General features: G+C 36.0%; 1 protein-coding gene across 2 annotated transcripts in view; it reads left to right on the top strand.

Moving 5' to 3' along the window:
- The window catches only part of LOC132113838 (PDZ and LIM domain protein 7-like), a 36609-nt gene that overhangs the window by 5935 nt on the left and 5068 nt on the right, over nucleotides 1–25606 (top strand). For both annotated transcript variants that reach the window (XM_059521858.1, XM_059521859.1), the window contains exons 3-7: nucleotides 7970–8121; nucleotides 13265–13295; nucleotides 15019–15194; nucleotides 24051–24111; nucleotides 24614–24852. In XM_059521858.1, the coding sequence (XP_059377841.1) occupies nucleotides 7970–8121; nucleotides 13265–13295; nucleotides 15019–15194; nucleotides 24051–24111; nucleotides 24614–24852 (659 nt within the window). The remainder of the gene's footprint in view (nucleotides 1–7969; nucleotides 8122–13264; nucleotides 13296–15018; nucleotides 15195–24050; nucleotides 24112–24613; nucleotides 24853–25606) is intronic.

Consider the following 25606-nt stretch of genomic DNA (forward strand, 5'->3'; position numbering starts at 1 on the left):
AATGTCTTCTAGCTTTGAGGCCATCTACATGCTAGTGTGCTCTTAAGAGCTGACTTAATCCAATTTATTGAAGATATAAGAGTATAAAGTATTTTTCTTGAAGCAAAACAGACCTTAAATTCTGATGATTTGGTTTAGAAAGAAGTAATGATAAAAACATCCTAGTCATCGGCAAGAAGGAGGCGGGAACCGGCGGACAATCAAACGACATTTAATAATTCAAAATAAACACAAAACAGCGCACCAGCCCCTCACGGACGACTGGTGTGCGCAAATAAAAACCAAAACACAACTAAAAGCCCAGGCCTGGTCCTCTCTCGTCCTTCACTGTCGTCGCTCCAGTTTTATATCCTTCCATCTCCTCCGTGGGCCTCGAGACCGGCGGGTCGAACAGGTGTAGTTCATCTCCAATCACTCCACCGGCCTCGCTCCCACGTCACTCGGCCCCGCCCCACTCGTCACAGAAGTCTTTTACGCTCAATGCTGCATATAGTTGATCAAAAATGCAAACAAATAAATAAATGCAAAAACCGTAATATTGTAAAATATTATTACAATTTAAATTAAGTTTTTTAATTTAATATATTTTAAAATGTAATTTTTTCCTGTTATGGCAAAGCAGAAGATGATCCTATTGTATTTTCTTAATGCTGAAATTGGTTATATTGTTTAATATTTTTGTGGAAACCAATTATTTTTTTTAGGATTCTTGATGAATAAAAAGTTAATAAGAATAGCTTTTGTTTTAAATATTTATATTATATTATATTATATTTTGTGAGGCTGGTCAGAGAAAGATCTGCCTATCCGATCACCGATACCGATATTTTTATGGAATTATATTTGCTTAAAAAAAATGAACGTAACTTTTTAAAACTGAACATAACTTTTTTAGAAACTATCAAAAATATGCCATTATAAAAGAAGAAAAATATAATGAAAATGTTAAACTCAGTTGCACAAATTTAACAGGCTCTTCAAATATGCTTCATTCTTTGTTAATGTTTTTCAAAGATTCGTTTTCGCTAATCGTGGATTCTGAATGCATTGCCACATATTTCGCTTAAGCTTCGCAGTTTTTCGTTAGGTGTTTTGACACAAACCTGTCGTGGGGGCGGGCTTAACAGTGATCTACCCTGATTGGATAGTGAGCTTTTGATGGACAGGTGCTCTCTGACCTGGAAGTACAGACATCACTCTTTTGTAATGGCATATTTTTGATAGTTTCTGAAAAAGTTATGTTCAGTTTTATAAAGTTACGTTCATTTTTAAGCAAATATAATTCCATATATTTTAGTCCATGTGTGTTTAGTTTTGTAGTCCATGTGTGGTACAGAAGCAGCACGGACTGTGCTTTCACACAGGAGTCTGCTCCTGTTCTGTGGCTGTTTACTACGTTAACAACATTTATCCATTAGTTTGATTTTAAATCCAAACATTGTTACTCAAAATGCTTTTTCAACTTCACCGCTCCTAAATGCACTCCTAGATGCTTTAACATTAGCGCATAAAAAATACGTGCCACATACACACTGCAAACAAATTAATGTGAAACTGGCATTATGTGTGTGCGCTGCAAGTGTGCATAAGCTCACGGTCTCCAGGAGAGCGCTCAAGCATTAAATGGTTTAAACACTGTCAAGAATTAAAAAGAAAAAAATGCAGTTTATAAACTTTAGTTACGATCCGACACTGCTTGATAGTGCAAGTGACAATTCCTGTGTCGACTGTGCAGCATGCAGCTCACTTATAGTGCAGACACAATGTGATTTGAAGCCATTTGCTTTTTCGGAAAGAAAGGGAGAGCGCGGTGACTTTTTTTTGTGAAATTATGTCTCACAGAAACTTGTTTAAATTACTTTATCAGTTATTTAATGAAGACATATGAATTGTACCTTATTATACCTTATACCAGCATTATGATTATTTCACCTGTGTCGGACAGAGACTGAGACGGTGCCGCTTTTTCAAGATTACTGGCTGTCAGTTTAATAATTCACTTTGTCATTGTAAGAAGTTCCTTTAAAAAAAAAAGGAACTGTTTCCCAAGGGAGAGAAAAAGAAAAAAAAGTGTAGTTTTGAAACATGGGAGTGAGTAAACAATGACATAATTTTCACTTTTGGCAGTAAAAAAAAACAAAACATGATTACTGCTCATATTCCCAGAGTTTCTGGCCAAATCAGAATTTGGCATTTTAACAGTGTTCCTGTAGCTCAATTGGTAGAGCATTGCGCTATCAAGCGCAAGGTTGGGGGTTTGATTCCCCGGGAACACATGATAGGTAAAAATTGATAGCCTGAATGCACTGTAAGTCGCTTTGGATGAAAGCGTCTGCTAAATGCATACATTTAATTTTAAATTTTAACAAGTTTGTCTTTATATATATTTGTTTTTTGGGGGGCTTGTTAGTGTGACAGTGGCTGCTCTAGGAGACCTCTGAAGACGGTTTGGTTTAAAGATTGGCTCTTACATCCAAGATATTTATGGCTCACTCGTTTCAGCTGACGCAATTGCACAGAGGCCCGGAGTCTTACAGCCCCCCATAAGGAAATGGAAAGTGAAATGCAGCAGTGATTTTAAGGGTCAGTACAAGGGTGGTCTTTAGGATCACCACATTAACTTTCAGCACCATTGAGGACAATAGGACAGGCCGCTGTGTGTCTGGAAGAGAGAAAATTGTAAATGGGCCATGATTTTAAAGACCGTTTAGCATCAGATATCCAAGATCTAAACATTTCTATAGATTTTTTTTATTTTTATTATTGTTCTTGATTGTGACCCATATCATCCGCCTTAAACATCTAAAATGGATAACCTCCTCATTTTTAGCTGTTTATACAAGTTTATTTTCTTGTGTCGTCCTGTATATTGATGTCAGAAGGTTTAAGGTTTCTCAACTCGTCCCCCTTTGACTTGTAAAATGTCTTAGCGCAGCTCTTTACTGCCACCAGAATCAAGTCAAGGAACAGCTGGGCTCTGAACTTGAGCCAGGAACACAGGTGGTCGTGTCCATCAGCTTTATCTGTATACATAACCATACACATTTCCCTTGTCTTCTTTCCTGCTCCTTTGTGTCTCTACATTTATTTATTTTCTGTTGTGCTTATGTTCCTCCATGTGTTTACTTTTGAAGTGATAGGGTTTTTTTTGTTTAGTTTTTTTGCCATAGACCACAAATGGATGTTAGGCAAGATATTGCAATGCTCTTTCTCATTGCAAGTGAATAGTATGCAAAGTCTCACTGTTAAGTTCAGACTGTGTTAATTTTTATTTTTTACTTTAAAGCTCCCTGGTCTCTATTCGCTTCCACTGAATGTAAAAGAACAGTGTCAACATTCTGCTTATCTTACTTTTTATTTGCATTTTCTTTCTTTAAATAACATGATGTAGGGCTATATTACTGAATTTGCAATTTTGACTTGTCAATTTGAAAAGGCTGCATGGAGTGAAGAGTGAAGCAGGACATGTTTATTATTATTATTATTACTTTTTTTAAAGGTCCCATGACATGGATTATTTTCTTTTTTTTAAAATGCTTTTTGTAATGTTTCCTGAGGTGTACTTATATTGTTAGTATGATTTTTACATTTAAAATTTAGAAATAAAAAGCATTTTGATATCCTGATTTTAGCCCTCTGGCTTGATTGCTCTGTTTGAAGGGGCGTGTCTGCTGTGAGACTCCGAGTAAACGACAACTGTTGTGATTGGCTGACATCTTTGCATTCGAAATGCGTATTACATGTGGAACCCCTCTCAAATATATATTTATATTTTTACTATTACAGCTGTCGAGATTAACGAATCGTGGAAGTGTTGATCATATAATAATTTTTTTCGATCTTTTCCCATCACATGAAAGGCTGCAGTGAAGAGCATTGAGTAGACAGAGTCTGTTTATCGCGTGAATGCAGTGATCTCGTCATTATTGCAATGCATTTTCTCTCACAAAATGCTTTCACCACAACTAACAGCAAACACATGAATACAGTAAAAGCTTTGTTGTGCAGCATAACAGCGTCATTCAGTTTAGGCAAGTGTGCAGATATACTCGCGATGTGTGACAGCTCCGGAAAAAAATTAAGGGAGCGTTTAATCGCAATTTAAATAACAGATTTGTTTCATGCTACTAAGAGAAACAACGTGAAGTTGATCGTTTAGTCACTGGCTTGATTCACTGATGCATAAACAGTATTGAACGATTTAGAAAGAAAGTCTGTGTGAACTTGAATGATTAGCTACACATCAGAAATCACTGATCACAGATCAGGCATTAATGAACACTGTTACTCACTGTTTGTGCCGGTGCTGTCGAATCCATATCATAAAAGCCTGTAGGAACGCCTGTGCTGACATTGTGACTGAATTATATGTAAATATTTGGGCGGGCAAAGCAGAGAAAGAGGTTGAGCTTCCATTTTCTCAAAGGCAGAGAAAGATAGCAAAATCTCGATTTACACCGATTACAATTTCTAGAAACTTGGGGACCATATACAGGGTAGGGGAACTCATATCAATGTTAAAAAACCTCAGAAAGTGAAAATTTCATGTCATGGGACCTTTAAACGTTCAGGCAGCTCAATTTGGGTTGCTTATAACAGTTTTGGAAAACAACATGCACCAACCATCTTCCCAAACTTTTGAAAAGCATCTATGACCAGACTGTTGACGACAAAAGATTTGTGAGAAGCTTTTTCAGCTGTACGATAAATAAAATTATAATAAATGTCATAAATATAATACAATTATTGTATCATTCTTCTTTTGCAGTGAAATATTACAACAGTTATATTCCTTATTTTGTTTTATTATTATTATTATTATTATTACTGTAATAATATTGATATGTAATTGCAACAGTTTTGGCCAAATTGTGCATTTCTACAATCAAGCGTAGAAAACCTTTTTAAATGCCTTTTAAATCACAATTTTTAACAGGAAAATCACTATTAGGCTTTTTCTCGAAATGGTTTAAGAATAACAATGTTGACAAAATGTTGATTTTTGTTTAAACACTGCCTTTAAGATCTCTTTTGGTCTGGTCTGTTTCCTGTATGCTTCCCAGAGTGCTACACCTGGTGGAGGACTTTCTGCGGGTTTGTTATTCAGACCCAGCCATTTCCTCATGATGTCCTCTCGACGTCACAATCCTTCTTATGTTTCATAAATATTTGCATGGTCTCAAACGGGCTGTTGAGTGCAGAGGCAGGAGGACAATAACTTTTGTTCTCTTCCCCTAGTGCAGTCCAACTCCAGGTTTCTATTTTGAGCTCAGCAGAGAAGACTTGTAAATGTTTGTTGAAGTGAATAGCAGGCAGCCGACACAGGAAATGTGGTGGAACTTGGAGAATGGAGGGATAGGGAGCCTGAAATGTCCAGGGCAGATGTTGAAGGTCTGAGTACAGCTTTATATAGACATGAGGATAGACCATGTGCATTCAAATGCATGCCAACAGCAAAAGCTGGATCTCATTAGGGTGTTACCACCAAATGTCTTATTATGTTATTACACACACTGAGTGCTGTTAATGATGCACAGCATTTTGAATTTTGAGTTGCTTTTATTTGTTGCCAAATGTGGTGATGCTGTTGGAGTCCACAGGGTCAAGGTTTCTAATAGTCTTGTTAACCCTGCTGGTAGATGTCGAAACTACACCATCTGTTTCTTTAAGCATCTTTCTCCATTGATGGCCATATGAAAACAAAGCAGATGCAGTTCAAATGAATGGGAATGCTGACGGACATTCTCCCTGTTTGGGTCAAGAAAACCTCATAAGTGTACCTTTTAGCTTTAGTGTGAGACTCTGCACTTTCCTATTTGCCATTTCTGTGGGAGTTTTGAGCAAAGTTTCCTCATAAATGTTTAATAGCCAACGAAAACTGCTTGCCAGATCAGCAATATGTCAGAAAATTCATCCAAAATTCTGCAGAGCTCACATGGTTTGGAAAGAATGTTCACAGATTTTTTTCTTTTATGGCCGATCAGTTTGGCAGGATCTTGGGTCTGGCTTGTGTGTGTCATTCGAGTTGTTCACACTTTGCTCTTTAGTAATCTGAAATGGTCTCTGCTGTTATTTTCCTAGAAAAATGCAGACTAAGCCTCGGAATTTCACATTTTGGTTTTGTTATTCTAATAGTGAACAAGCGATAACCCTAAATTTGGGACTTCTGTGCTTCTTTAGCAGAAGTCAATGACATAGGCTACATGTGAATGTGACTCATGCGTTCCTAGACATGACACACAGAATGTCATTTCCCCTTCATATTGTACACTGATTCCAGACGGCAGTAGAACCAGTTTCCACATTCCAAAATTTGGATCTTCATTTCCATATAACACCGGCACTTGAATAATTCCCTATTCTCTTCACTTTCCCCTTTGGACGATGGTTCAGGCTTTTTTCTGAGTGATTTATATGCTGTGGTTTATTTCATTGCCAAGTCGGTCTTCTCTGAAAACGCTGCACAGTAAGACTGTAAAAGTCGATGCTGCATCAAAGTGCTGGATTATTTTAGACTGGCTTTTCTTTTTATTACGATGCAGGGTTTAGTGCGTTTAGAATTACATAGTGAGTTCTTTGTCCATGCTGTAGACTTGACTTCCTCTCAGGTGTGTCTATTCTTGTGCGGTTGGGTTTATTTGATTGGAAGGTGCTACTTCGTTCACTGCGGCTTTAGAGTTGACATGGAGTTGAATAGTTGAATAGCTCCATCAGGTGTGGTTGGCTAATATCCATTTTTAGCTGATATTGCTTTTAAATCTAATGCTTGTCACTTAAGCTGATGCAACTAAAGTGTTTTTGAATGCTTGTAAAGTAATGTTCTTTTCTTGATTAAATATTGACAAAGGACTTGATAGATCAGGTTTGCAGGTTCAGAGAAATGTTCCATCCATTAATTACTGGTGGCCTACATAAGCAGAATCTGGGTCAGAATTCAGAATCTAGGTCAAATTATAATACATTCAGCTGCTTTTAGATATCAGATAAATTAGTATATTTCTTTTGGAGATTCATATTAGTGGTGTTGATGCAAGCATCTCTATTGCTATAGTTAATACTTGGGTTAGAAGAAGAATTAAGCTAACTTTATGTATTAAACTTTAATAACTTGCTCTGCACAATGCTACCAGTGTTCATTTATATGCTATTATAGTTTTAATTAATATTTTAAATAAATTAGCTTTTATTTTCATATTTTGGGTTTTCATTTTAATTTATTTCTTTAGTAGTTTTGTCATACATATATGTTAAAATGACAAATTCTGATTTGGCCAGAAACTCTGGGAATATAATCAGTAATTGTGTTTTTTTTTTTTGTTATTTTTATTAGTAGTTTAAATTAATTGTCTTTCCAGTTTTATATTTTTATTTCAGTTTTGGTTAATTTCAATTATTTGACAAGGAGACATTTCAAAATGTTCATTTAAGATTTTATTTTTATCTAACATTTATAATTTATTTATTTGTTTCAATTAACTTTTTTTTATAGTCTAAATTTTAGTTAATGATGATGATTCCTTTCTGCATGCAACAGAGAAATTATACCTTTAATTAAGCAGCTTATTGAGAAGATGTGTGCTGTCACTTTAAGCTATGAGACTTACAATTTCCACTTGACAGATGAGAAAACGATCGAAACATTTCTATAGATGTACATACTGTAGGGACCCAAATAGACCCAAATAGTCATAGAGACTTGGAGGTGAACACTTTTGGCTTTGGCCATTAAGCAACCACATAGTAACTACCCAGAACACCTCAGCAACCACACAACATCGTGCTTTATTTTAGAGTACCCTGGCAACCACTCACACAACACCCCTGTATTGTGTATGTTCTCAGCACCGCTCATATTTTCTTCAAAAAATGTAAAAATCTGGTTTAGATTTGAAATGTTTGTAGTTAGTCATCTCATGACATTTCATTACATACAGACTGACTAATGTTTGTTCTCTGTGGCTTTTTTTAGCTGACCCCAGGCGGTAAGGCGGCCCAGGTTGGAGTGGGTGTTGGAGATTGGTTGGTGTCCATCTCTGATGCCAATGCAGAGGAGATGACCCATGTGGAGGCACAGAACAAGATCAGAGCCGCAACCGACTCCCTCGCTCTCACTTTGAGCAGGTACACACACACACTTACTCATCGTCTTTCATCAGCTCCTTACAGTTTCAGTATCACATGAAGGGAGAAATGATGTCTTTACAGGAAATTGAGTTATCTGGTTAATACATCATTGTTAACCCTTTTATTACAGTCTTGAAAAACATACAGTGATTTTTATAACGTTAGTACATTATAAACAACAAAACAAAGATACTCGGAAATTTACAATTGTGATAGCATCAAAGAGCCTTGGAGCAGATTTCTGGGCTTTGAAAAAAAGACTTCCCTGACACAATTTACTTTAGTTATTAGATTAATAGTATTTTTGTACAGTTAATAGTATTTTGGTACTCCTGCTAATGTCATTTAGAGAGCAACAGCCAGTCCAGAAGTAAAAATCCTATCCATTTTCTGTTTTTGTTAACTAAAATGATTTATTTATTTATTTTTCTAATTGAAATGAAATAAAATCTAAAAATATCAGATAAAAACCTTAAACTTAAAAAGTGAACTAAAATTAGAAATGTTTCTTTAGGGTTAGGCTAACCTTAACCCTAACCTAACCTTAACCCAGCGGTTCTCAATTCCAGTCCTCGCGCCCCACTGCTCTGAACATTTTTTATGTTTCTTTTAGCGCTTCAGACGTTTGTTTTATTTGAACATAAGTGCCCTGTGAAGTGGACATCACAGGATATTCCGCCATGATTCCAGTTCGAAGCGAACATATATGTTCCAATCAAAGTGCATTGAAGTGTGCGAGACGTGAATTTAAATTGTATTGATTTACAGAGGTATATGATGTCACACGTGTCTGTGTGTAAAGACGCTGCGCAGCACAAATCAGTGAATGAATGTTATATGAATATATGTTATAAGAATAATAAATGAAAGCTAAATAGAAATATTAAACAAAATTACCAAAACCTAATCTAAAACTCAAAAAATATTAATGAGACCATAATATATAATAATACTGAAATAACTATAAATGTATTATGTAAGCACATAAAATCCATTTGAAATATTATTTTATGCTTAATCATGACTTAATATTTATATTGTACTATTGTTTTAAGTGTTTTTAATTATTGTTTTTTTATAAATCAACTGTTATGATTCATCTCAGAGCTGGTTGGTTTGGTTCTTAAAACTCTCTATTGTTTTTTTTATTTTTTTAATGCCAATGGAGAAAGACTAGCTTAGTTTGGAAGAAAAAAAACATCTGCCAAATGCAGAATTTTAAAATGAATGGGAAAAATACTTCAAAACCAAGGGCACTTAAAAACTGGGCAGTCTCACTGTTTTGATATTTTAGCTACTAATTGTCTGTTTTTTTTTTTTTTTTTTTGACTTTTAAACAGTTCCTTATTTCCTTTCCTAATTTAAATTAGTTTGGCTCAAAACTGTATCTAGAGAGCGGATCTAACAGGCAGTAACATGACTCCAAATGAAAATGTCTTTTACTTGTTGCCATAGCAATCGTGCTGATAACTTGGCATGGTACCTTGTGTGGCATCAAAGCAGAATTAAATGGCCTCTAGATCTTCAGTCCTCTTGTTTTGTGCAGACAGATTCTAAGGCAGGTATTTAAAATCTTTAAGTGTGGCGTAATAAAATGGCTCAGACGACCCTAGGCTAAAGGCAGAGCAGATAATTGGAGAGAGAGTGGTAACTCCGTGACTTTAGCTGACGTTCTCTTTTCAGCACAGAGATGGGAAACCTCCAATGCCTCGGGACGCAATTCTGAAACCGCTTACATTGCACTCCTTTTTGGAAACTGCAGAAACAGTCCAAAAAAGGAAAGTTTGAAATGGGCCTTACTGCCCTCAGACAGAATTTAAGCTACTGCTAGAAAAAGACTAATGTCTGTGGTTAAAAGATGAGTAATGGGGAAGATGAGCGTAGTTGCAGAGTGACGGATGCACTCCTTCCTGCTCTGTCATTAGGCTGTCTCTGTGATCAACACAAAAAGACGAAGAGCCTGTGTAATGGTCCAAACCACAGTTATGAAAGTGGTTTTCTGCCTTTTTTGGGTGTGCGAGAATCGTTTATATGTCATCACATAGGTAAGAGCTTGTAGCTGTTAGTAATGGCCTGTTTAAGTGAAGAGGGATAAAAACGTGCTTGAGTTATGAGAAATACGCCTCCCTTGATTAAACAGGCCTCATATATGCATGACTCCAGTGTTTATATGTAAAACTTTTTTGTCTCTTTGAACTGGCAAATCTCCTGAAGAAGTGTCAAGACGAAGTCATATAAAAACTTTCAGAAAATGCACCCTTTTAACCTATATAGAATCTGTGATGATGATTATTCTTGCATTATTTATTTTTTGGGGGTGAAGTATGACCCGGTCATATCTTAGTGAGATTGGCTTCGATATAAGGGCTGTTTCAGGTCAAAGAGGGGTTGTGATTTTCTCTATATAATGTCCTCTGGAATGAGGGAGGACTTCAATGGGGACGGTTCGGTCAGAAAATGCTCCAGATTCTTCAGAGCGTTCTCTGTCACAGGCCACATCTTTGGAATGCTGGGAGACCGAATGAGCTGATTGGAGGTGTGAATGAGAGTGGGCGTGTCTTCATGAGTCATATCACCAATGGTTAGATGTTATTTTTTGTGGAGTTTGTTGTGACATAACTGTGGAAACATCTGTTTATCAAAGTTCATAATTACCCCTTTGCCCAGTACGCTGATAGATAACTAGTGTCTTGACTATTGTTTTGGGAGCTTTGGTTGTCAGACATGTCAGTGTGTCTCTCTGTTGTTGTCCATCACAGATAAATTACAGTGTTTGCGTCCCATGGAAAGGCATGCTTGAAGACAAACGTCTGAGCATGTCTGTATTTATTCCCCAATATACTTTTATTACAGAGGGTGGTGTCCTTTTTGGTATACATGGCATTTGATAGCCATTTGGGCAACCTCTTCAACTGTGGTTTGCAGTGGTTCTTTGAAGCACACAATCTTTTTTTGGCTTTGTTGCTCTAGAACAGCGGTTCTCAATTCCAGTCCTCGCGCCCCACTGCTCTGCAAATTTTTTACGTTTCTCTTATTGCTTCAGACGTTCATTCTATTTGAACCTAAGTGCCCTGCGAAGTGTATATCACAGGATATTCCGCCATGATCCCAGTTCGAAGTGAAAGTATGTGTTCTATTCAGTGCATTGAAGTGTGCAAGACGTGAATTTAAATTGTATTGATTTACAGAGGTATTTGATGTCACACTTCTCCATGTGTGCAGACAATGTTTTGCAATGCAAATCTGTGAATGAATGTTCAGAAGTGAAGTAAACTTCAACAGATTTCCCCTGCTCAGGGAGCAGGGAGCATTAAACACTGTGTAGAGACCATGTCAATCGGAACACAGTTCATGCACGGAGCTCACTTCTAACAAGCTGATTATCTGAATCAGGTTTGTTAACAAAGAGAGACACACAATATGTGCAGAGCAGTGGGGCGCGAGGACTGGAATTGTGAACCACTGCTCTAGAACACTGTCCTAGTTTGCCCTTTCTGTGTGCTTTAGTCAATGTTTGTTTTAAAGAATTAAATTCAATTAGAAATCAGAATGGATTTGTCTCAGTGTGCTTTTCTTCATAATCTTGTCAAAATGCAATATCTTGCTTTTGGCTAGGAAATGGGTTTCCTGATCGGCTAACATTATGTAGGCTGCACAGTCTGTTTACTAATAAACATATTCAATTCAATTCAATTCAAGTTTATTTGTATAGCGCTTTTTACAATACAAATCGTTACAAAGCAACTTTACAAAAAATTATGTTTCTACAATATTTAGTAGTAGCTAGTAGTTTGTGCACAGATGTTTAGGCTTAATCTACTGTTGCTGTTTTGCAATGGATGTAAAATGATGTGCACATTCAGTTTCATGTTGATTTTAAGCATATTAGTTGTGAAGATTTCATCTGTGTTTAGAAAGCGAAGAAAAGTTGGTATAATGCATTTTAGGAAAACTTTGTATGGCTTGCTTATTAATTGATTAATTAATTAATTTACTTACCTACCTATCTTTCAGGAAAATTGATTGCTTACTGAGAATAGAAACTATAGTGAAGCTGTATATTGCGTCTATATGTTGTCAGTTGAACTGGATACTGTTCATTTCCAGTGCCGTTTCCTGGAACAGATAACTCTTGTAAAACAGACTGGTTGTGCTGTTTTCTTCTATATCTATAAGCAGGCCACTGTGCAAAAGGACACCCTTGCTGTCACAGGAAGTGGTGTATAGGCACAGGAAGTGCAGACTCATGTGGAGTTACTGATGGAATGCAGCTATTTTTCCAGCCTAGTCAAACTAACCTAGACGGTCCAGTTTAAGGCAGAAGTTCTTGAATACAATACTTATCTTGAGTACAGTGATAGTATTGGTCTGTACACGGTAACATACATGGTAATACCGTGGTACTTTGATATCTGGGTCACATAGCATTGACAGCAGTGTCTTGCAGTCTCAAATGCTGTACTTGTGAAATCAGATTTATTGAGAAGCTATGCATTTATTTGTTTACTTACTATATATATATATATATATATATATATATATATATATATATATATATATATATATATATATATATATATATATATATATAGCATTTACTTTTTAAAATGCATTTTTAAAATGTATTTAAGAGTGCTCAAACTTGAACCTAAATACTTTATTCAACTGCATAATTGTTTGATTACTATGTTCATCTATATGTAATATTTAAGTGATGCGTTAGGGTACTTCAGAATAGCATTTGATAAGTTTTTGTTCATTTGTTAATAGAAGAATGATCTAAAAGAAAAAAGAAAAGCGTAGTTTGCAAAAAGTGTTTTTAGTGTCAGTGTTTAGTATTTATGACTTCAGTAACCAGAAATTTTCATCCAAATCTGATACATTTCTACTCCACATGTTTGAGTCCATTCACAATCATTTAGACAGCCATCAGGTATTGGTTCACATTTGCAGCTGCAGCATTCCATTCAGATTTGGAGCCAGAAAGAACTGATTTAATTCCCACAAGATTGTTGTATTTGGCACAGATGTCTCTCTGTCCATTAGACTGTCCTTAGTTAACATTTTAAACATTGCAGTTAAAGGAGTAATTTTTATGAATGAGCTTAAGTGAATTCTTTCTCTACTTTTCTCTCTGCAGAGCTTTTAATCCTGCCGGAGGAGAGCAGAACGTAAGACAGTTGCCCTTTTTCTCTTGTGTCAGACAGAACTGCAAAGCTTTCGCAAGTCCACTCAACCAGCACCTGATATCTGAAGAAACACATTTAGATCAGTTCTCAAGTTCTCAGCTGCTTTGAATACTTCAGAACTGAACACACACACACACACACACCTAGCTATCTAAATGCCATGCCATAGATGTTTCATTTGTTTTTATGTAAGGTCATTCTATCTTTATATAGCCCCTGAAAAATTTTTTTTATATATATTTTACTATTTATTTCTGAATAATTTTTATGTTTGAGGTCATCCTTGGACTTCCCATAGGAGGTTTTTCTCAGATTTAGCTCATTTCTTGGGATAACTTTTTCCCCAAAGTATATCTAAGTGAAATCCCACACACATAACAGACTACAAACATAGTGCTTCATAGCTCTTTCGTAACTCATTCTCTTGTAAGTTTCATGGCTCTTTTGGCTTTCTTGTGCTGGTTGCCATATATCTTGCAGAAGTTTGGGTGGTTTGTCTGTTTGCCTGTCTGATTCAAATGTTAAAGCATCTTACTTTTGGTCTTGCTTTTTTTAGCAGTTTTTGGTTTGGTTGAATTTGCATAGCCAGAAAATGCACAAACCCAGATTAATTCTACATTACCCAGTAGGCCATCTGCACATACTATAACGGCAAAAGTTCATAAACTTATAGCCTTTACATTTATATTCCTAACTGTAGAATTTAAATGCAAGTTAAAGTAAATGCAAATTATAATCCTAATACATTCTTTTTAATTTTGTGCTTTTATATTGTTATTTTATTTTTATAATGTAACTTGAAATATTATTTTATAAAATATTGCATTTTATAATTGTAAACATTTCATATTGTGTGTGTAAACATATATATATATATATATATATATATATATATATATATATATATATATATATATATATATATATATATATATATATATATATATATATATATATATATATATATATATATATATATATATATATATATATATATATATATATATATATATATATAGAGAGAGAGAGAGAGAGAGAGAGAGAGAGAGAGAGAGAGAGAGAGAGAGAGAGAGAGAGAGAAATTTTTTAATTTGACACATGACATGTATATTTAAGTTTTTAAAGGAATGTTTAGTAAAAACACATTAACATGTAAAAAGAATGTTATTTTATAGTAGAATTAACAAATATGATTAATAATAATAATAAATAACTGATTGTTAATAACTATCAGATTTTTAACTGCCTTTAAAAAATAATTAACTGAAAGAGAAATTGAAATTGCACCCTCATGTGGCTGCAAAAGCCCATAGCACGGGTCTCTGCAATAGTGTCTGTTATAATCCTAGTCATATCAATTATAATTTTACTTTAAATTCAGTCAAGAGCAGAGTGCAGCTGAAATCAAGGAGGAGCTTTTAGCTGTACCTTGGCCTGGTCTCAAGATAAATATTTGTGACCAGGGTGTGTTCGCACTTCTCAAACAATACAACTCCACTCTCAATGTGTTCTTAATTTGCTGTGAGAAAACATGGATTATCCAGCCCCCCCCACCCCACACTGCAGATAATCCTCACTATTGGAAAGCATTAAGCATAAAAAGAACATATCTGGGATTGTGTGTTTACCTGTGTTGCTGCTAGTGTGTGTGCATGATTTGACCTGCATGGTGTTGCATTTGCACTGTTTCTTTCTCCACACTCAGGATTCACTCGCACCTGCATCCAGTCAGCCCAAGTACTCATTTTCACCGAGCACGACCATAAACAAGATGGCGCGGCCATTCTCTGCAGCCCCTGGCAGTGCCAGCAAGGGGCCTCTCATCAAGCCGGTGTCATACGCCCCCAAGCTTAACTTCAGCTCGCCGCAGCCACACAATGGGTAGGTGACGAGCCAGCCAGGTCTCCGACAGAGACTCAGACTCATTCTGTCTTTTAAAGTGAGTTTTGATCACCATGGGACATGTTTGATGAGCTTAGTCCCCAATAATGAGCTCATGCAGCAATACCTGATGGGTAATAACACCTGCAGAATCTCACCGTTGTCTGGATTTTGGCTCTGAAAGTTTTGAGTTCCTGGCGTTAAGCAGCTGTGTCTGTTTTCCATGTTGGAACAGGCGGTTGCATCGCCACCCTGGTGACCAGACTGCTCTTGGATCCATTCGAACACACCGTCTTCATCTGTTTTACTCTTTGTCATCCCTATTCAGGGACGCTCTGCACCTCTTTTCTGCCAAGGTCCTGAATTTTAACGAGCACTTTTATTTAAGATGATCAAAACAACAGATGTTAGCAGTCAAGTCCGGCAAAGTTAAAGGCAGAAAATTGTGCTGCTTTTTAACGTAAATACGCAAAGGAGTCTGGTAGGTCTAAGGTTTTGTTATATCCAGGTCGAGAAGGTTGAAATCTGTCTTTAGGCCAGGACTTGATGTTGTCTGTTGCTGTTTATAGAGTCGAGACCCTCCCATAAAATCTGCTGAGCCCTCAAAGTGCCGTTACTGCCCCGGTGCTGAATTACTTAACAGCCTTACTTGGAAAGGCTCCTGTATGATTCCACCTTAACACAAGTTTCCTCACAAACAAATTGCATGAAGGGGATGTTTTATTTAAATAGATGTCCTCTTTGTTTTATTCAAAAGCTAAAAAAAAAAAAAAAAACTAAGACTTGAATTTCAATTGGATTGATGGAACATTTTCTGCTAAGAACCGGAGTCAAAAGCTCTGGAGATTTGGCGTGTAGTGGAGGGACGGAGGGTGAATCAGAGCTCAGCTGCTGGAGTGTTGTGAGTGTGTTTACGATCTGTGTGTGTGTGTGTGTGTGTGTGTGATCTCCAGAGTACATGGAGACCTCGGCCATGTCTTTATTCTGAGCATGTTTACAGCACTGCACGACTTCAAGCTTGTTTTTACGACTGTTCACTCTGAGGGGCACTGTTGCTTGCAGTGTTTGATGCAATGATGTCATCAAAAATGGTTAAATTATATATAAATTCTGTTATATATACATACTGTATTGTGAAATAATACTACTATTTAAAATAACTGTTTTCTATTCTAATATAATTTAAAATGTCATTTATTCCTGTGATGGTAAAATGTAATTTCAAGCAGCCGATATTTCAGTCTTCAGTTACACATAATTGGTGCTCCGTTATTGTATTGGTTCTTATTATGTATTACTGATGAAAACCAATAAATTTGCGGGAAACAATTAAAGGTTCTCCAATTTTTTTTTTATAGGATTATTTGAATAGGAATAAAAAAAGAAATGTTAAATTGATGTTTGTTGTAACATTATGAATGTCTTTGTGACTTTATTGATCAATTTATTGCATGCTTACTAGATAAAAAAAATTTCTTTCTTTTCTTTTTGTACTTACTCCAACATTTGGAATCGTAGTATGTCACGGTTTCCATAAAAATATTAAGCACCTAAAAATGAAAGGATCATATGACACTGAAGATTAGAGTAATGGCATCTGAACATTTTGCAATAACAGGAATAAATTACATTTTAAAATAAAATATAAAACCTTTTTCAAATAAGTAAGTTATATAACTTTTGTGTTCCTCTAGCACTGTTGTGGATATTTTTTAAATTCCCAGACCTAGACATTTGTGTAAATTCATAAAATATAACAAATTAGATGTTTTCTAATAAAACAAAATTTTTCTACTTGCTCAACCTTCGAATATTTAATGATTGATTGGCTAGAAATCAAAATCTCTATAAAATGATGTTATCCAGTAGTCACAAATGACTGGAAACATCATATATCATTGGTCAAAATTTTGGGAAACATGTATTTAGGGTAATAATGGTTTTGTGCTGTGAAGACCGACTCAGTGGCAGTTAGATCTAGTGGCTGTAATGTTTGGCTGAAGTTTCAGGGATGTTTTTAATAACAAACACATATTAAAAGAACCGAATCATTTAACTTTTGGAGGTACAGCTCATGTTTTCAAGTTTTCCATTGCGTTACTTACATAGTACACTGTGATTGTTTTCCCCACTAAAACCCGCAATTTGATTTGTTTATCTCTGCATCACGTCTTTCTAAATGCTGTTTATTCTTCTCTGCATTTCTGTGTGATTTATTCTATTTTCTCTCCTTCTCCTCTTTTTTTTTTACCTCCTTTGTCATTCTGCAGATGGAAGTTCCTGACAAGTTAGTAATGCCTTTCCTTATTCCCCCCTGTTCTGAGAACTGTGTGCAGTTATTGTTTTTGGCTGTGGAATCCCATCCCTGTGGATCTGCCTATATCTGTTTCCATATATGTTTTTTCCTAAACTGAATTGATCTTTCCCTTTTCCCAAGCCTGCACTGTTGCAGTATTGTCTTTAGGAGATGGCAGATTTCTCACATCTTAGCGGGGTCTCACTCTGTAATTATTCATTAAGGGATTGTAAATGTTCAGCTTGATTCCAGTGCTGTTATTTCAGACCGCAGTGGTGGAGATCAGCGGATGGCTTCCATTCACTCGGTCTAAAGCCAGGCTGCTTTAATGGACACTGTTGTGTTCTTTGTTGTTCTGCTGCCTCTCTTTCTCTCTATTGTTATTTGTGCTCCTCTTCCTTTTTTCTCCATCCTGTTTTTTTTCTGTCTTCCTTCACTCTCCCGTTCATTAGAGGAGAAGCCTTCTATGAGGAGTTGTACTCTGAGGGGAAGTAAGTGCTTGAATGCTTGTGGCTCGAATGCACTCGCTGAAAGAACATAGACCTGCTGCTGACCTCACTATTATAAACTCTTGCTTTTGACGACATTAGACCGTGTTTCATTGCCTTTTCACTCAGTAGTTGAACTGTATTGAAATGCGGCACTTTAGCTGGGTCATTTGAAACTATTAACAAATGTAGTCATGAACTCTCAGTGACTTCATTAGAGCATGAGGCAATGATGTGGAGTCTGAACTGAAATCACATTTCGTGGGTGTTTTGGTTTTGTGTGCATGTAGTTCTGAATCTAATGTGTGAAAACAGGGTTTAAAATCTTTACAGACCCAGGGACCCTCACCAGACCTCTTAGCCAACCCATGGACCCTAGTATAAAAAAACAAAAAAAAAACCTTTCATGCTGACTGTTAGCATTACTGCATTATATAATTAAATAATACAGTTAATGATTGTATGTGTCATTTTTAAAAATAATGTTCATTTATTATGACATTTATACAACAAGCAGATGCTTTTTTTGCAAAGTGAATTTCAATGGAGGAACATATTGTGACAGATCCAAAAATATTCATTGTGTGAATGTCTATTATAAAGCTGGAAAAGGAAACAAACTTAGAACACAATTAACACCACAACATTATAAAATATAATTAATCATTGAATTAATACAAATTACATGATTTATAATTAACAAAAGCGCAAATAGCAAATAAATTGACAAAATAATGAACATTGTTAATGTTCATAAATTGTTGCTTTTCATTTATGTATTTGGTTACTTTATTAATGAACTTATTTGCTTGTATTTGTTAATTCGCTTGTTTCATTTTCTTAGTAATCAAGTTAATGTAATACTTTTGGCTGTAATTTAATTAATAAAATAAAAGTAATTTAATGTAATAAAGTAATATTAATAACTATAATCAAAATAATTAATTCATAATGTATAAACACAATTAACATTGTTTAAAAAAATATTAAATTAAAATAAATTATATATATATATATATATATATATATATATATATATATATATATATATATATATATATATATATATATATATATTTAAAAAATACGAAATATATATTAAAAAAATACAAAATATATATTAAAAAAATACAAAATATATTAAAAATGAAAATGATTCTCCATGGACCCCCTCAAAAACCTTTCAAGGCCCCTGGCTGAAAACCAAAATGTACAATGCTAATCCTAGTTTCTGCACCATAAAAATAGTTACTATAGATTTGTGATAGCTTGATGCAATACCTGTAGTAACTGTTGTATTTTGTCAGAAACTTTGGTTACCATGGTAAGTTTTTGCAAGGGAAGTAATGTAGTTTTTTTGTTTTCTTAGATCCTCATGTACTGCCTGTTCCCTCACTGTGTTTGTTTGGTGTAGTCATCTCATCCTGTGCTGCACGCATTACGTGAAGCCATTTGGCGAATCCTTTTTTTTTTTTTTTTCTTTTTTTTTTTTTTTTGCTGTGCTGTGCTGTTGTGGTGAATGAGTGAGTTCACAAAGGACTCATGTCTCCAGGCACGGTCTGCGGGTGGAAAACATGCCCTGCTTCATCCCCAACGATCGCAGTAAGAAGAGACTGATCGAGGATACGGAGGATTGGCAGCCACGCACCGGCACCACCCAGTCTCGCTCTTTCCGAATCCTGGCCCAGCTCACAGGCACTGACTTCAGTAAGTCAGACACGTTCAGACCGCAGCCTGTCAGCGCCTTATACTCCTCTCAGAACGGTTGTGTTTCTCATTTGGAGTTTTCAGCATAAGATCGTCTGTGTCAATGGGTTTCTTTGGAAAGATAATTTCTCAGAGAGTCAGTATTTTGTAAAGGAATGTGGAAAAAGACATTCCTAAGTAAGGGTGGGATTTAGGTCCAAAATATTTAATCAAGATATAAAACTATAAATACTGTGCTACATCTCAATATGATTTTTGTGCCAGAAATCCAACCCACCCCAAAAAAAATTTTTTTTTTTTTTTTACTAATCTAGTCAAAGTAGTAATTTACTTTCCATAACATTTATAATCTCTGGTTATTTGGAACTTAACTGACTTGATTTAATTGACACATTCATGATATTTTGTTTTGTTTCATTTTACTTGAGTTGATTTAGAGACATTGTAAAATAGGCAATTCACGCACACCTGCAAACTAGAAAATTGTTCTAAAATCTATTATTATATGTAGATGGTGCTCATTGTAATTTCATGTTACCATTTGGATTAACTAATGTTAATGTATTGTAAAGTTACAGGTAGACACATTATAAAAAGAAGAAAAACTTCTCAGATTATAAATCAGTATAAATGTCAAAGTAATCTTTGTGTGAGATTTTTTTAAATTGCGTTCCAGACCAGACGTCCGGTTGATGCATTTTTAGCATCACTGTAAATACAGTTCTAGCTCCCAGCACTGTTCCCATGTTCCTTAAAAACTCCCTCTCCTAAATCCCATCTATACTTAGTCGCAGGGGCTAATCTGAGTATAGGAGGGCATGAAAGCGTCCTAGAGGACCCAACCGCTGATCTGATATTGAGAGTGAGATCATAAAGAAGTGGGAAATGTTGTCCATGTATAGCTTAAAGGGTTATGGCTGAGATTTTCTCCTTTATGCCATCTAGAGACTGAGTGGCTTTGATTTGCTCTTGAGTAAGTGGTAGGAAAGAGCTGTGCAGTCAACCATTGTTGTCTCTTTAAAAGCAGTGGTCCTCAAGTGTTTTATAGCATTGTTTAGATATTGGCAGTGGATTTTATATTGTGTTTGTGTGTCAGATGGTGGGTCTGATCTGTATTTCTCCTGCTTCCCTCAGTGCAGGACCCGGATGACGAGAACTTGAAAAGGTCCAGGTAAAGAGCTGTGTGTGAACTTGCTAATTGAGTGTGGTTTGAAGCATTAAATCGCTGGCTCTGACATTTTACCACTCTCATTAGGAGATCACGGTGTTTAGCTCTCTGCGGAGAGATGCTGAAAATATGCTTTGATCTGCATTATGTTGTCTGATCTGTGCATTTGCAGTATAACTTCATACCCTGAGTGTTGTGTGTCTTATAATCAGACCTTCACACAATCATGCCCTGAGATTTCTGCAGAATATTAATGCACGTTCATGTATAAAATACAGTTTTATTGATAGTTTTTCAGATATCAATTTAAATTAATAGATTTTTGATGGGAATGATGCTTTGTGTATAGGACAAATGCAAGGGTTTATGGAGTTCCATAATGCATGAAAAATTTTGTTATAAGGCCACAAGAGCAGAGGAGTTGTTAGATTTGAAAAGGCTTTTAAGTACACTAGTTTTTAAAAGTTTGGAGTCACTAAGATTTTTAAAAGGAAATAAATACTGCCTTGAATAGATCAAAAGTGATAGTAATATGATCTTTTTCATTGCATGTTTTACATTGCTTTCCTTCAAAACTCTCTCTCTTGTGTGCAAACAGCCTCAAAACTTTTGGCTCATTAGATTGTGCTGCCAGTAAGCGTGTAGTACTCTCATTCTCAATTCCATTTAGCAGGTTTTCCATTAAAAACAAGACAGAAAACGTTGGGGTAATATCTGCAGATTCTGTCTGGGCCTGGTTTATCTACAGATCCATTGATTTTTATTTAAAAAAATTTCTGAATTCATCACTACTTACATATGTTGCATCTCTTATTAATTCTTCTTTCCTTTCTATTTTGCAGTTCTCTCAACTTAATTTGCGTTTTCTTCTTTTGTCTTTCTGTATGCATGTGCATGTCTTTCTCTCCTTCTGTTTTGTTCTCACCGCTTTCCTAATTTCCTGTCTTCTGTTGTACATTGAATGGCAGGGAAAAGTTCCTCTCTGAGATTCAGAGTCCCCGCTATGCCAGGCTGAGAGACTGGCATCACGAGAGATCCGCCCGTTCCCTCAACATCAAGTACTGAACGCTCTGCCTCCCGGGCATCAGATGGCCGAGGTGGCTGAGATGCAGTCGCTCTAGAAACAAATGCACTGTTGCAACACCGCGTGCCAGCTATGGGTGAACACCGACCCCAGCTATACCAGGACAAGAAAAATTGGGGATTGGGGGAGTTGTCAAGTTAATGAAAAAAATAAAAGTAAAAAAAATTGCAAAAACAAACGCGTGAAAAGAAATGCAGGCATAGTCGGAAAAACCTTGCAAACTGAGCCCTACAGTCAAGTTCCCGCTAGGAATATCTGAATGCTGTTGGTGTGACATAGTCTCTTTCAAGTGGTATCGTTTCTACAAACTGAAAATCATGTTATTTTATTGTTGTTGTTATTTTTGTGCTTGTTCAGAGGAGTTATCCATCACAGGACTCTTACTATTGTTCTTTCTTTCTTTCTTTCTGTTTGTGTTGTGTAGCCCCCTTGTGATTCTGTGAACTTTCTTTCTCCTTTATATTTCATTCTTTTTCTTTTCCTGACTGTAATTTAACATAATTCACTATTATGATGTCATCCGATCGCTGTTTCTCTGGTTCTGTCTCCAATAAGATAAAGTAATCTGTTGACTCATGTCTCTTGAGTACATAAAACATTGTGAAACTCTCTGCTGTCCTCTTTTTTCTTAAAGCTATGCTTGATCTCTTTTCTTCATTTCAACATTTTTAGCATTTTGTGCGCTGCGGTTTCCTAGTTCTTTGGAGAAGTGATGGTAAAAACAATTGAATATTTTTTTTTTGTTGTTGTTATTTAATTCACTCCAGGCCAATTTAGCCTGGTTTAAGTAGCCTTTTTCAGCAGATAGATTATGGATTTAGATCTTGCTAGTTAAGTTAAATATTGGAAGCACTGCTTAGCCCAAGTATTACGTAAAATACAGCATTTTTTTAAATAGATGGAACCATTTTATTTTGATTAAATTCTGCAGCTTCTAGATAAAATTCAGTGCAGTGCATTCTGGGATTGGCAATTTTAGCTTAGATTTCATCCAAAACAAGGTGAGAAACGAGTGTAATTTTGCTGCCTACTGTTTGGAGCGGGCTTCCTGTTGTGGTTGTGGCTATGGGGCCTAAAATATTGCCTAGGTGGGCAGCTCACTAGGATTTGGAACAGAACTGAACTGTTTTTCAGACTGGGATTTATGCAAATAAGAGATTAATTAGACATTGTGTGGAATCAGTATGGGTTGATTCTGATTCTGTACAAATTTACGGCTAGAGATTCAATAGTTCTATATCTTGCTTTGCCCAGCTGGTATAATTTAAAGCGGTGTTTGGAGATGAAACTTGTTTGACTTTCTCTGTATATGTGAATGACATGTTTACGCCTAGGACATCAAACATGAGGAAGAGCATGCACACAAAATCGCAAACACACATCTGGAAAGCTCATGACTGTGTTATTCTTGTGTGATCATGTAGTTATGATGAAGTACAGGATCTGGATATGCTTATTTCATTTCATTCAGATGATGTACGATAAAAAGCTCATAAATGCTACAGCTGCAACACAAGTCTAAATCTCAAATCTGACTTCCAAGGGGTCCCAAGGTCACATCAAATTTATATTTAATATAAATAAGCATTAAAAGAAGCTAAAACAACTAAAAATATATTTTTAAAATTAGATTCTTAGGGGTATATTTATTTATTTATTTTAAACCTGGATAATTCAGTAGCCTAATTTTAGAAGTGATTTCTAGCCTTTGGAAAAGTCATGTTAATGAATAAAATCTTAAAATGTCGTGAGCATTTATAATTTTTTTTTAAAAAGAATATACATTAATAATTTTTTTTTTGAATTCTTGTTATGCCAGGCTGTAATAAATAAAAAATATTCTGTCAAAATTCAGTAAATCCGATAAATGTAAAATGTGGTGGGTTTTTTTTCTTTTTTTTTCAAAATGAAGCATCCATCCTTTTATTTTAATTTGCTTATAGTGACATGCCGTGAAGTATTTTTTATCTCATTGCTTTGTTCAGGAGAGTACTTTCTGTCCAGGGTGGAGATGTCAGAGGTTGTGTTGTGTAGCTTAAAAACATTTTCATTGGCACTGGCTAAAGCTGTTTTAGCACGCCATGTGTACTTAAAGGAAATTTTTCTTCTACAGTCACGGAGTAACTGCCTGTCCTGCCAAGTCCAAGCCAGCAGACAAAGCTGATGAAGTTCAAGGTAAGTACTATCAGAACAGACAGAATAGATTGACTTTCACAGTACACACTGACTCACGGCCCAGATTCGCTCCCACGGGGAGGACTTAACTCCCATAAAACACGGACTCATTCACAGAGCAGCCCGGCTGGCCCAGACAGGACTGTTGTTAATGGGAAAAGTAATACATAAATGGCACTTGATGTGTTTATAGTCAAAGATGATAATATGAGTCAATTATCACTCTCTTGAGATGTGGTTTATTTGAGCTGAATTAAACCATGAGCCACTCCTAATGCTCTCCTCTCATGGTGTTAGAAGCGTCTCGATAGATGTCGTTGTGTTATAGGTTGGTCCCTGGATAAAAGCAAGCTAATTTAGACATTTGCACTCATTTTAATAGCAGCCCATAAAAATGTACACACTTGTAACAGGTCTCTGTTGACCCATAGTGAGGAAGTGCTGAAAAAATATCTGTATAGAGTTTTATTGTCTTTTTGTTTCTTGTTTTTTTTTTTTTTTGCGCCAGCTAAAGCATCGACCGATTCTGGTCCAGCCTGCCGGCCGCCATGGGTGACGGATGCCAGTTTTGCAGACCGTTACCACCCAGAAAAGACGAGCACGGTGGTGACGCAGCACCAGAAGCCAGTCCAACCCACTCCCATGCAGAACCGCAGCTCCATCATGCAGGCAGCGCAGCAGAACCCTGCCGACTCCAGCGGCCGCACCCCGCTCTGCGCCTCATGCAACAAGATCATTAGGTACGGCTGGAGCTCTACCGCCTCTGGAGTCAAACTTCAGCACTGACTGAAAATTTGCAGTTACAGGAATAGTTAACCAGAAATGAACTTTAGCTGACAATTTACTCACTCTCAGTCCATCTAAGATACTGATAAATTTGTTTCTTAACATCACATAATTTACTCCCCATTGGTTTCTCTGCAGTATGCAATGGGTGCCATCAGAATGAGTGTCCAAACAGCTGATGAAAACATCACAATACAAGTAATCCACACAACCCCAGTTCATCAATTAACATCTTTTGAAGTGAAAACTGCGTGTTTTTAAGACGCGTATCCATCCAGACTCCAAACCATTGCTTCCTTCTAAAATACGAGTCTTCTGTCCATCATATTGCTTTCTCCAGTGAAAAATAAATTTCGTCTGAATAAGGAAAGTAATATGTACAGACCAAAACAGTTTTAAACAAATATGACTGTGGATTTAGATGTGAGAGGAAGAGGATGGCCTAACTTGTATTTTAGCCGGAGGCAACAGTTTGAAATTTTTTATTTAGTGAAGTAAAACATTTTAATAAATTATTTGTTTATAACAAACACGCAGCTTTTCACTTCAAAAGACATAATTGATAGACTGGAGTCGTGTGGGTGCATTATTGATGTTTTTGTAGCATCTGTTTGGACCGTTCGGTACCTATTTACTGCAGAGGATCCACTGATGAGCAAGTGATTTAATTCTAAATTTCTCCAAATCTGTTCCGATGAGGAAACAAAC

This window comes from Carassius carassius, chromosome 33 (assembly GCF_963082965.1).
Source record: "Carassius carassius chromosome 33, fCarCar2.1, whole genome shotgun sequence".
Taxonomy (NCBI): domain Eukaryota; kingdom Metazoa; phylum Chordata; class Actinopteri; order Cypriniformes; family Cyprinidae; genus Carassius; species Carassius carassius.